General features: G+C 36.7%; 1 protein-coding gene across 1 annotated transcript in view; it reads left to right on the forward strand.

Annotated features, from left to right (window-relative positions):
- The window catches only part of Wdr36 (WD repeat domain 36), a 29,202-nt gene extending 16,477 nt beyond the window's left edge, over window positions 1-12,725 (forward strand). The window contains exons 15-23 of the mRNA XM_051202339.1: window positions 62-170; window positions 2,653-2,732; window positions 6,734-6,841; window positions 8,336-8,433; window positions 8,816-8,961; window positions 10,402-10,521; window positions 10,688-10,769; window positions 11,509-11,696; window positions 12,575-12,725. Coding sequence (XP_051058296.1) covers window positions 62-170; window positions 2,653-2,732; window positions 6,734-6,841; window positions 8,336-8,433; window positions 8,816-8,961; window positions 10,402-10,521; window positions 10,688-10,769; window positions 11,509-11,696; window positions 12,575-12,724 — 1,081 coding nt within the window. The 3' untranslated portion in view covers window position 12,725. The remainder of the gene's footprint in view (window positions 1-61; window positions 171-2,652; window positions 2,733-6,733; window positions 6,842-8,335; window positions 8,434-8,815; window positions 8,962-10,401; window positions 10,522-10,687; window positions 10,770-11,508; window positions 11,697-12,574) is intronic.
- Window positions 12,726-13,307: the final 582 nt, after the last annotated feature.

The raw sequence follows: 13,307 nt of genomic DNA on the forward strand, positions 1-13,307 counted from the left end.
TCAAAATTCAGGTTTTAGTGCTTTTTCTTTGTTTATTAAAACTGTGCATTTGTCTTACCAGTGGCATTCTGGGGCTTGCCTTGGATGACTTCTCCATCATTGTCCTAGACATAGAAACTAAGAAGATTGTCAGAGAGTTTTCTGGACACCAAGGCCAAATAAATGACATGGTAAAGACAAAAACAGCTTTTTAAATAACCTTATTCATTTCTCCTTCTATTTAGAATAAAGATGTTCAAGTAATTGAGTTTGTTATTTTTAATCTCCTCATTCTTATCTTAAGAAGGTTTTCAGAAGGAATGGTAGTTTTCAGGCTAATTTTTAAAGAGATTTTAAGAAAACTTTGGGAAATGGTTTATTACTTTGCAAGGAATTGATACCATCAGATTGAAGTATGAATGCCAGAGTTTATTTTTGTCTTTAAATAAAGTCAGATGTACTTTGTAGAGTGAATGGTCCACTGATATGGAGTATATAATTTTTCATTTGGTTTTAAAATAAGCTGAGAGAATTTATTGTTTCTATTTGTAATGAATTTACCATAGTCTGGAACAACAGATTGTTCTGATAGAGTGTTACTCTAGAATTTTTTTCTTTTTTTTTTTTTTTTTCCTACTAATTAACTTTTTAAATTTATTTTACATGCTGACCACAGTTCTCCCTCCTGTCCTCCAGGGTTCTATCTACCCATTCCCATCAAATCTCCCCTCCCCATCCACTCCTTTGTCTCTGTTCAGAAAGGGGCAGGCCTCCCTTGGGTATCAAGAAAGCATGGCAAATCAAGTTGAGGCAAGACCAAGCTTCTTCCCCTGTATCAAGGCTGGGTAAGGTAACCCAGCATGGGGAACAGTTTTCCAAAAGCCAGCTCAAGTGCCAGGGACAGATCCTGATCCCACTGGTAGGCCCCCACAAACAGACCAAGCTACACAACAGTCACACACATGCAGAGGGCCTAGGTTGGTCCATTACAGGCTCCCTAGCTATTGGTCCAGAATCTGTGAGCTTCCATGAGCTCAGGTCAGCTATCTCTGTGGGTTCCCCATCATATACTCTTAGAATTTATATAACTAAACCCCAAAAGATTTCAATAAAATTGTGGTGAAGTTTGCAATTATGTGTTTTAGTGGAATTGTGTGATATTGCTAAAATATAACCAGGTTTCAAAGTATACTTTATTTAAATAAACTAAAAACTTTAAAATTGTGAATTGAGGACTATATTGAGTATATGGTATTAATTACAGATCCACTATTTATTTGAAAAGAGAAAAAATAAAAAAGTAGTAACTGCTGCATATAAAGCTAGTGGTTAGCAACAATGTCACTTATAAGCAGAGTCAAAATTGACAATCCTTTACCCTTTCCTTTAAAAGTGGGAGAAATTGGAATTATATTTTGCACCTTGAGACAGGCAAAATTAGCCTTCAGCAGATTTTGCTTTGACAGCATCTGGAGGGGGGATGGGATGTTATGATGAAGTAGCACTTTAGAAAACATCTCATTGTCAGATTACTCTTACCAGTTTTTCCCTTTGTAGCTTTTACTTCCCCATTTGTGTCTCTAATTTCTTCTGTTAAGGTGTTTACTTCTAATTACTTGTGTTACCTTCTGTAACACAAGCCTGTCTCTGAGAGCCAGTTTGTCCCACCCCATACTGCCTGCACCACCCTTCTCTATATTGCTCTGTCTATACCCTGAAGTTTGAGTTTTAGTAATCTTTGCTGCAGCCTGATGAATAAATGAGCCTGCTGTACAGTTTTTCTTTTGGAGTCTTTTCACTTCTAAACTAAGGCTCTTAACACAATCTGGAAGAGCTCTTGACCAACCTTTTTTTTGTTTGTTTGTTTTTTGTTTTTTTTTTTTTTTTGAGACAGTTTCTCTGTAGCTTGTAGCTTTGGAGCCTATTGTGGAACTCTCTGTGTAGACCAGCAGGCTGGCCTTAAACTTACAGAGATTCACCTGCCTCCACCTCCCAAGTCTGGGATTTAAAGGCATGTACCACCACTGCCAGGCATTGTCCATCCTTTTATGGCTAGAAACAAAAAGTAGCATCAGGAATCCATTACCTCATTGTGTTTTGGAAATATTTTTTATCATTCTTGGAAATAAAAGTGTCCTTAAGGGGAAAAAGTAGGATTTGATTTTTTGTTTAAGCTAAAAAGGATTTCTTTATTAACATTATTTTAACAGAATTTTCATTCTCTGTCTTTAGAATCATAATGATTTAGATAAATTCCTAGAGTTGAATACAGTAGGTATAGTTTTCAAAGAAACTATCTATAGAATATCTTTAACCACATGGTCTTAGAATATTTGGATATTTTTAAAAATTTACTTTTAATAATAATAGTCACAGTTTACTAATTCTATAGGTAAATAAATAATGCTATAAATATTGGCACAATGTTAATTTCATGGACCTGTTGTGATTTCACTTAAAAACCTAATACTAATGTAAGGCCCAGAGGAGTGATATATAGGAAATACATTTTATTTATATAAACTAAAAGTCTGAATTTTGCAAGTCACATTTGTCATTTCATGAAGCCTAAAATTATTTTCAAGTTTTGTATGCCTTAAGTTGTTCATGTATGTGAATGTATGTATCTATATGCATACTAATATTACATATTTTGTTTGTTTTATTTTAAAGACATTTAGTCCTGATGGTCGTTGGTTGATAAGTGCTGCAATGGATTGCTCTGTTAGGACTTGGGACCTTCCATCTGGGTGGTGAGTTCATTGTCAAGTCCCTCAGATGATTTCTCAGTCATTGTCTGAACATGTGACTTTCGCCTTTTTATTGCTGTGTAGTTGGCATTGTTTTATTTGTAGTGTTGTTGATCTCTTAAGTTTCAGGCAGTAGCATGACCAAAAAAAAAAAAAAAAAAAAAATGAGCAAGGTAAATTCCTATCTTTTCCTCATTCCTGCAAACTAGAGATACAGAAGTGGTCTGTGCATAAAGCAAAAGATATCCAACCTACACTCCACAACCCTACAGAAGCTAGAATCCTGATGCAGAAATTCACAACTAACCAATGGGCCAAGTTCCTGGAGTACAATGAAGTGAGGGAGGAGCGAGATAATGTGAACAAAGGAGTCAAGACCATGATGGGGAAACCCACAGAATCAGCGGACCCAAGCTAGTGAGAGATCACTGACTCAGGTCTGACAAATGGGGAAGCTGCATAAGACCGAACTAGACTCCCTTAATATATGTGACAATGGTGAGACTGGGATAGTATATGAGACCACTGGCAATGGGTCCAAGATCTAACCCTAATGCACAAACTGATTTGGTGGAGCCCATTCTATATGGGAGATACCTTGCTCAGCCTAGACACAGGGGTGGGAGGTATGGGGCTGACTTGATCCTGCCTCAACAAGATGATGGGACAGACTCAGTGGACTTCCTAGGAGAGGCCTTACCCTCTCCAAGGAGCAGATGTGAGGTGGGATGAGCGGAAGTCAGGGGAACAGGAAGAGAGGAGGGATGGGGAACTGGGACTGGAATATAAAAATTAAATCAATTTAAAATTTTTTAAAAAATGATAAACAACTGACAGGAAAAAAAGAAGTGGTCTGTGTAAATCTTGAGAACAACCATGTTGTCTTAATACTCTAGTGAGCCCAGACAAATTTTATGTTGAGGATTTCTGCTGTTGTTCATACTGAATTTAATTAAAGGATAAAAAGATACAGCTTTCCTCATTTCTCTCTCTTTTCTTTGTAATGTGGCAGAGTCAGAAATCTGTTTCATGAATGAAACTGCTAACCCAGCACATTCTCAGGAATTGGTTTACTTCAAATGTGCAAGCAGTTTGACCTTTAGGAAGGAAAAACCCATATTTCTCATTTCCTTGTAACTTTGCTAAAGGCAGAAAAGCACACCCACCTTCCAGCATATGCATCTGACTTAGAGGGAGTCCAGCTATAATCACTAGGGACTTTTGTCCACAGGTGTGTCACTTGTTCACTTAATATAGAGTGAAGCAAATTGTAGTTAGTTGAGCTTCAGCTTGGAATTGGAGAACAGAAGTTTGGAGATACTTTGAAATATTGGTAATTTATTACCTCCTGGCCTGTTGCAGTTTTCCATAAATGGGTATCATAATTGGAATTAAAATAAGAATGGCAACTTCTTTGGTAGCAAGTTTATCTTTGGAATGGAAAACTAGGATCTGAAAGTAGCATTTAAAGTCTTGAAGCTCTGATTCAGCAGTAGCCTTTTTGCTGAACTTTTTATTTCAGTAATTAGTTTAGTAGATTTAAATCTGGTAAGTTTTCACATATGTTTTAGATGAGCACTATTTAATGTTAATACAAAAGTGAGAAACAAGACATTGAGTTTTTAGAAGATAATTCACTAAAAGTATATTTTTATTAAAGAAAAAACAATTCTTTCACTACAATTTGAAGTGGAACAAAAGGCAACATCAAGCTGTTTAATGTCTACTAAGCTAGCCTTTACACTGTTATTGGATACTTCTTACACATCTACTTTTTAGTGTCCTAATAAACAGTACTATTATGATGATGATGATGATGATATCTGTTGGACAGGTTAGGAAAGGAGGTCTAAAGAATTCAGTCATTTGCCCAAGGTGGATTGTACTGTAAATGGTTGAGCAAAATGATAAGCATAGGAGGAAGAAGACTTTCTATACCAGCTTTGTTTAGGTTGTATCTTGCTTTCTAAGAATGAACCAGAGTGTAGGAGACAGGTAATAGAGAAATGTTAGTGCCTTATTGTAGAACCTTAGGAAGCTGTAATTTGTTTAGATTTCCTCTTTTGAAACATACCAGAACAGCAACCTTTGGAGGTTTTTTTTGTTCTTCCTTCATTAAACATCTTCATCACAGCTCTGGTGTTAAAAAATTAGATCACTCTGAATGGGAATGTTCCTAATGTTCATCATGAAAAATGACAACATTCCCAGGACTCCTCATCTTCTAGGGTTATCAGGAGACTTGGGTCTGGAATTAAGCTTGCACATTGAGGTTTTATGAACTAACTAGGTGATAGTGGAAAATATGCTGTATATGTGTAAACTGCCTTCCTCAATTTGGTGCTTTTACATAGTGAAAGGCCAGTCTACCCACACAGCACAGCTGTAGAAATGAAGTTGCACAATGAAATAGACAAAATTGAATTCTCAAATAGAACAAGTTTGCTCAAGCAGTTAATTCTCTGAACAGATGGATTAAAACATGGTAGGAAGTTTCACCCATACATATTTAAGTCTTTGCTATGCATCAAGACAAAGGAAAAGTAACAAAATGAGGAAATGTTGTATTTTATAGACTGGGATAATATTGTCGTCTCTGGGCTGTTTAGATTATGTGAATTAAGATAAATAATTTGACATTTAATCATCACTGGCTTTTAAGTGCTTCCTTGTCTTAAATCCCCTAAACACAAGTGTTTCTTGTGCAGGCTTCAACAGAAGCCAGACTGCTTATTGCTTCTCTTTTCTTATCAAAGAGAATTGGCCAAAACTGATTGCCTTGAACACACACGCGTTGGCATTTGTTAGTTTCCAAACCTGGTTGTAGCTGCTTGTTCTCTCTCGTTTTTGGTTGTCAGGGTCTTAGCTGAAGAGCTGTCATGGGCAGTTGCACTGCTTACGGTGTGTCCCATACCCTGCTTGTATATCTTTCATTACAGTTAGTGGATTTATTAGCAATCATGTGGTTAAAAGTGGAGTCTGCTTGCGCACAAGTCTAGGTCAGTGGCTTTCTATCTTATTAAACAAGTTTTGAAATCTCACTGAGTCTTGATTGTGTCTCACAGGATTATAAAAATTAGATAAGTCTGCACTTATGTGCTCAGATCAGGGTGCTTGTAAGAACAAAATATAGGAGCAGGAGATGATTTAAGTGCTTTCTTAAATTATCTCTTTCTTGAATGGCTTGTATGAGCATAGAGCCTGAATTTGAGACATTTGTTGCATGTTCCCATGAAAAATTGTCTTTGACATATGACTTTTTTTTTTTTTTTTTAATAATTTAAAAAAGCCAGTTTACTCTGGGGCTGCAGGGGTGGCTAGCAGTTAGGAGTACTTGTTGCTCTTGCAGAAGACTGGGGTTGAATTTTCAGCACACATTGTAGCTCACAGCCATCGATAACCCCAGTTCCAGTGGATCCAGCAGACACACACAAAAATACATGCGTGGTTGTAAAGCATTCATACACATGAGTAAAATGGGCAAATCTTTAAAAATAACAACAAAAGCCAGTCTATCTTCCTGAAGGTCTTCTTTCTCCTAGGCTTGCCCCCTGGCTACCTTTGCTTCCTTCAGCCATTAGTCATGCTATTGAGATTTTTCTTACTAAATGATTACTACTGTGATACCATTGTCCTTCCTGTTGAAATATATTCTGCTTTCTGATGGTAAATTACTTTAGAGAATAGAGTCACCGCTGTGGCTCAAGATGTGCAGGTTGTATTTGTTCTTTACATAGTAGTCCTGCTACTCTACTTTCAATGTGTGATGTCTTTAAAATTGTTCTCAATAAGTATACCAAAATTGGGGTAAGAGAAACAGTATTTCCTCTTGTGTTCTCCTTATTTTCCCCCAACTTTTGTTGCTTGTTCTTTTAAGAAAAAAATACTTTCTTCTCTCTCTCTCTCTCTCTCTCTCTCTCTCTCTCTCTCTCTCTCTCTCTCTCTCTCTACCTTTAAACATACCTCTACAAGTAGAACTTAAGTACTTTAACTTCTTTTTATAGCCTTATCGACTGCTTTTTGTTGGACTCAGCTCCTCTCAATGTTACTATGTCCCCAACTGGAGACTTTCTAGCAACTTCCCATGTGGATCACCTTGGAATTTACCTGTGGTGAGTTCTTTCATATACCTCATTTATTTTGGGGAGGAGGAGAAGGAAAATGGCAGTGGTCACGTTCACGTTCAGTGGTTGTTAAAATTGCTATTTAGTTATTATACAATGGAACTGTCACATAGCCTAATTAATCTACCATGAATATATGATTGGTGCTTGATAATTTAGACAGCCATTCAAGTGCCTATTCTACATTACATAGTTTTGTCTGCTATTTGTCTTTTATTTTCTAAAAGACTAAGTGAATTTCAAAGATTAGGAAAGGAAGTTCCCGTTAGGACTTGACCTCTATAGCTGAGTGACCTTTGCTAATCACTTCTGAACTTTAGTGTGCTTTGTACAAAGTAAGGCACACCTGTGAGCAGAATGTTTCCTAAGATGCATTCTAATTGCATGAACCTAGAAAAACTTTTCCCGATTTTATATATGCACACAGTTCTTTTAGCTGTTCTGACACTTGGTGTTTATTGCGTGCTGATCTTAAGCTTGAAATCCTCCGAAGTTTAATGAATGTTGGGACTACACGGATATTCTACCATATCAGTGTTTTCTAATTCTAATTATAAAGTGTGTTCCAATTTTAAGGGGGAAAGGGTAAATTTAGTTTATCATTTTGGCCATCGTAAAAAGCAAACTGTAGTGTCATCTGGATTCGGTGACCTATGGTAGGAGTGTGCTGCTTCTCCATAGAGTACAGCTGTTAATATGGCTTGGGACCTGAGTTCCCAACTTTTGTTTTCCATTGAGATTCATATCATAAGTATAGGGAAATGTGTCCCTACTTTGGAACAGGTTTTTTTTTGGGGGGGGATAGGGGGTTGTTTGGTATTTTGAGACTGTTTCTCTATGTAGCCCTGCCTGTACTGGAACTAGCTGGCCTTGAACTCACAGAGATTCACCTATCTCTGCCTCCTGAGTGCTGGAATTAAAGACATGTGCCACCACACCTGGTGTGAGTTATAGACAGTTGTAAAACAATCATGTTGGTGCTAGAATTGATCCCAGTCCTCTTGAAGAACAGCAGGTATTCTTAACTGCTCTCCTGCCCCCAGTAATGGTTTTTTATTTTGTTTGTTTGTTTGGGCTTTTTCTTTCTTTCTTTCTTTTGGGGTCTTGTTTGGTTTGGTTTGGTTTGGTTTGGTTTGGTTTTTCAAGACAGGGTTTCTCTGTGTAGCCCTGGCTGTCCTGGAACTCACTTTGTAGACCAGTCTGGCTTCAAATTCACAGATTCATCTGCCTCTGCTTCCCAAGTGCTGGAATTACAGGCAGGCACCATCACTGCCCACTTTCATTTATGGCTTTTTACAGCTTTTTTTTTTTTTTTTTTTTTTTTCAAGTTAATAGTCTCTCTTTGAGATATTAGCTAATTAATTATTGTAATCTCTGGCCAAGTTCAATATATAGATTATTACCAGATATTAAAGTTTCTCTGAAGATAATGTTTCTGTAGTAATGCTACTGTTATAAAACATTTGCTTTTTGTTTGTTCAGGTCGAATATTTCTCTCTATTCAGTTGTCTCCTTGCGACCACTTCCTCCAGATTATGTCCCTTCAGTAGTGATGCTTCCTGGGACTTGTCAAACCCAAGGTATTCACAAAATAACAAAATAATTTTTGAGATATATTATAAATCTGGTAGGTTATTGCTACAAAGTACTCAAAATTGAATGCATTCCAAGTTTTTTAACTGATTTAAAATGTTGAATGACTTTAATTTATGGCAATCCATAACTGATGATAAATATAAATGTTTAAGATATAAAATAATATGCTAGTGTAAAAGTGTTTGACACCTACTGATGGGAATTCTAATAGGAGGAAATAAGTAAAAGGGAGACTAAGCAAAGGAAATATGTGAAAAGAATTTACAAAGCTATAGTGATTGAATGTGTAAAATATAAATGAGTGTGGGATGAAATGTATAATTGAGCTTTTGCCTTTGTTTGTCTTACCTGCGTATGTGTTTTAAGGTACGGAAGTGTTGGAAGAGCAGATTGAGCCAAGTGATGAAATGATAGAGTATGAATCGCCAGAACAGTTGAGTGAGAAACTAGTGACTCTATCACTTCTCCCTGAGTCACGCTGGAAAAACCTTCTGAATCTTGATGTTATCAAGGTAACATGCTACCCTTCATACTGCCACACATACGCTCCACGAGTATTTCCTGCTTTGAGGGCATGAGGGAAGTGATAGTTAACACTGCTGTTTAATTGAATGGTGTTTGATGGGATGCTGTCACAGAGGTCCCTTCTCTGTGACATAAGTGCACTGCAGGTTTTTGGATGTAGCAGAAGCAGCCTGTAACTTATACATCTTTTAGAACCAGGCTATTTTAATGTCTGGTCTAATAAGTTATATTTCTTACTTTTAAAACCAAAGGAAGAGAAGTTGCTATCTAAATGTGTGTGGCTTAACTGCTATGCTTAAGAAAAGTATGCTAGGATTTTTATTGTTATTGTTATTATTAAGACACAATTACAATTAACCTTTTATTGTTCCATATTCTTTCTGCTTCTCAGTAGCCTTTCAGAGCTTTCTTTATCAGAGTCAGCAAGTGAGTTCATGAGGTAGGGCTGAGGGAATGTATGCTGGTACTGCAGTAGTGGAAACAGAGTAAGCCCATTTATCCCTGAGGACAGTGCAATTTGAAGAAACGTTTTTTTCCAGCTGGAGAGATGCCTCCATGGTTAAGAGCAGGTACTACTTTACAGAGGACCTGAGTGAGTTCGGTCCTTAGTACCCACCCATAACTCCAGCTTCAGCAGATCTGGCATCCTCTTCTGACCTCTGTGGTCACTATACTCAAGTGCACAAAATCCAACACAAACGTGCATAATTTAAAAACATAAAAATAAAAGTTTGAATAAAACAGAAATTCTTACAGTAGAAATTTGAGTGGATTTTTACTGACATGAAATGTTTTTATAAGTTGGCAATAGTATTTTCTTTTTAAAAGTACTAAACAAAAGTTAAAATTCCAACAGAATAAAAGAATTAAGGTCTCTGGGCGGTGGTGGTGAGAGCCTTTAATCCCAGCACTTGGGAGGTAGAAGGAGGCAGATCTTTGTGAGTTCCAGACCACCCTGGTCTACAGAGCTTGGTTTTGGACAGCCAGGGCAACAGAGGAACCCTGTCTCAAAAACCAAACAAAAATCCAAAATAACAACAATAAAACAGAAGTGGGTCATATTTCTCCAAAATCTTAGCAGATTATTTCCAATGAGGGAGTCTGTACTTCTAGATCTCAATTTTCTTCTGTTGCCAAGCCATGTTTGTTAGGTTGTTTCCATTTTGTTTGTTTAGAGATACTGACATCTTGTGATGATGCGCCATGTCTTAGAGCTGCTCCTGTGTACTCTTCTACATTAGAAAGCCTGAGTAAAGGATAGCTATGGCATTGTTCAAATGGTTTTATTTTAACATTCTATTGTGGAAAGGTTTTATTCCTGCTACTCATTTTGATTTTTGTTTTAATTTCATTTGCACTAAGGCATTTAAAACTGGTGATAGGATAAGTTCTTACGGTCTTTTTTCTCCTCATTCTCTCTTAATCAGAAAAAGAACAAACCAAAAGAACCACCCAAAGTACCCCAGTCAGCACCCTTTTTCATCCCAACGGTTCCTGGGCTTGTGCCCAGGTTTGCTGTACCTGAGCAGAATGCGGACCCCCAGCAGGTAGGAGCCAGATCAGTGTTTGAAGTTTATGAGGTGCCTGTGTCTATCACTTTGTGTAGCTCCCAGTGTCACAAACAGAGTAAACTAATGGTCATTTTAAGGTGTAAGCTGTATTTTGAGAAATGTTTGTTTTTTTAAATAATGTGTATTTTTGTTTTTATTTAAGTCTAAGGTGGTAAACCTTGGGATTTTGGCTCAAAAATCAAATTTCTACCTGAAACTTGAAGAAGGATTGCTAAATAATCAGTGTAAGTTAAATTATAACATAGTTCAACAAATTTCTCCATTTTTGGTTTAGTTTATCTGAGAGAAAAATTGAACAGAGCTCATAGTAGGTAAAAACTAACGGTATTAAAAATTTAGGTCTAATCTACACCAGCTTAGCTCTTCGATTTCGATGACTGGGTAGTCTTTGCCACTGAAATAGCAAGGGACTGATAGAATTGGTTGTATTGAGTGTGTTCAGTGTATTTTCATGGGATGCAGAGTGAACAGTAGTGCTGATGTCTAGTGGAATTTTGGGGTTGATAGAACAGGGACTAGAGTCTTCCCCTTATGCCTTTCTGTACTGTTGATGTTTCTTAACAACCAAATGTTAGGAAGAAAAGGTAACTTCCCCACTTCATCCTATTATTCCTGGTGGTAATCGCTATTAATAATGCAGTATTTTCTTGATTACCTCATGTTACAATTTTTTGTTCTAATTGATTTATAATTAATGAAGTATCTCCTGTGAGATCTTTTTAAGAGCAGAAAAGAAGTTTAAATTCCTGACTGACAATGCAAAACTTTAAAGACTTACTGCTATTGAGATTTTTGCTGTTTCATTGACCTTGGAGTTCATTGTGCTATAATGTGGAAAAATTATGCACAGAAAGAAATTCTGATGCCATTTACATATATATTGCCTGGAGTATGAAGGAAGACTGTAGCTTCTTAAATTAAGTAATTGTAAGAAATAACTAGATTCTTTTTATAATAATGCAGATGAAGCTGCTCTTAGCCTTCTGAAAGAGTTAGGCCCATCCGGAATTGAAACAGAGCTGCGAAACCTATCTCCTGATGACGGTGGGTCGGTAGAAGTCATGCAGGGCTTTTTGAAAATGATCGGGATGATGTTGGACAGAAAGCGTGATTTTGAGTTAGCCCAGGCATACCTTGCGTTGTTTTTGAAGGTGAGTGAGTTGTAACATAAGTTCCTTCCTTTGTATTATTAAATGATATTCTTCCTTAATGCTTCCTTCCTTATATTACTAAACAATATTCTGCAGGATTGGTATGCTCTGCGTCCAGTGTCAAATAGGTAGCCACTCATCATGTGGCTGACTGTAACTGAACCACAGCCGTCTGGACCAGAGTGTACCACCCTAGAGGAGCTGGACTAAGCACTTCATAGTGTTTATTTTTGTTATTACTCAGTGGCATAGTTTTTACTTTCTCCCTACTTGTCATCTGTTTGTTACTTGTGCTGAACCTTAGCCTTTTTTTTTTTACTTTTTTCTTTTTAAGTTTTCTGTGATCATAAGGGAAAGTTGGGTTCTTTTGTTTGTTCATTCCTGTCTGCTTGCTAAAATCAAAATACTCACTTCCATCAGTTTCAAGTAATTTGGCACAACTTACTTTTTGGATAAATGAAATAGAGATGTGCTTTGTAGGTCCACTGTGGTGGTGTAATGTGCTAAAGATGCAAGTATTTTAAATTTATTTAAAAGTTGAGTATTTAGGTAGTAGCAGATAGCTTTTTTTTTTTTCCTCAGATTATCTGTATTGGCTCTCCTGTGTTTATCAAATATTAGTCTCTACCAACAAATATACATAGCCCTTTAGGAAGTAAAGTACATGACAACCATCAGTGGAGTATAGAAGAAGGAAAGTGGGAAGAGGGAGTACAGACAGTCTGATGACTGGGGTTCGTGGTATGGAAGAATAAACCACCATTTAAGAAAGAAATATTTAGATACTATTTCCTTAAGTTCATGGGTTAAAAAAAAAATCAAAATTTTAGTATTCTTAAATAAAATGTCCCGTGTAATCATCATACTTTTCTTTTCAGTTACACCTCAAAATGGTTCCTTCAGAGCCAGTGCTGTTAGAAGAACTGGCAAAGTTGTCATCACAGGTAGAAGAAGACTGGACTCACCTACAGTCACTCTTCAATCAAAGCATGTGTGTTTTAAATTATATCAAAAGTGCTCTGTTGTAAATAATAATAATAAACTTAAGTGATTAACAAATCAAAGCTGTGTGTAAAACGGGCTGTTTAACTTCATTCCCAGCTCAGCGTGCAGGCAGTGCTAGCACTGCTTGACCAGCTAGTGTCCTGTATTTTAAGTGCAAAAAAACTTTCTAGATGTAAAATTACACCTTCCTTTTGCTCTGGACACCTAGGGAATCTAGACACATACATGAGGCTTTTTGAATTATTGCCATTTTGTATGTTTTTCGGCATGTTACATATAACAGTGTATTTTGTATGGAGTTTTGCTGAATTAAACTGATAATGTCAGGTAAAGCAGACATTGTCATCAAGGAAGAGGAAAAAAATACAAAGTATTTTTGTATACATATTTTTCATATGACTTCCAAAGTGGTTGTATCATTTACTTTTTTCACTCCCAGTGAGTACCTGCTATCTCATAATATGAGGTGTAGTCAGTCAGAATCATGTCTTTACCAGGGGCATTAACAGAATAAAACCTTTGTTTTTATGTTAGAACTCATATTGAATCATCTTTTTTTGTTGGGAAATTTAAGTACTTGTCCCTTACAGCTCTCTTCCTCCCCAC

This window comes from Phodopus roborovskii, unplaced genomic scaffold (genome assembly GCF_943737965.1).
Source record: "Phodopus roborovskii unplaced genomic scaffold, PHOROB, whole genome shotgun sequence".
NCBI lineage: Eukaryota > Metazoa > Chordata > Mammalia > Rodentia > Cricetidae > Phodopus > Phodopus roborovskii.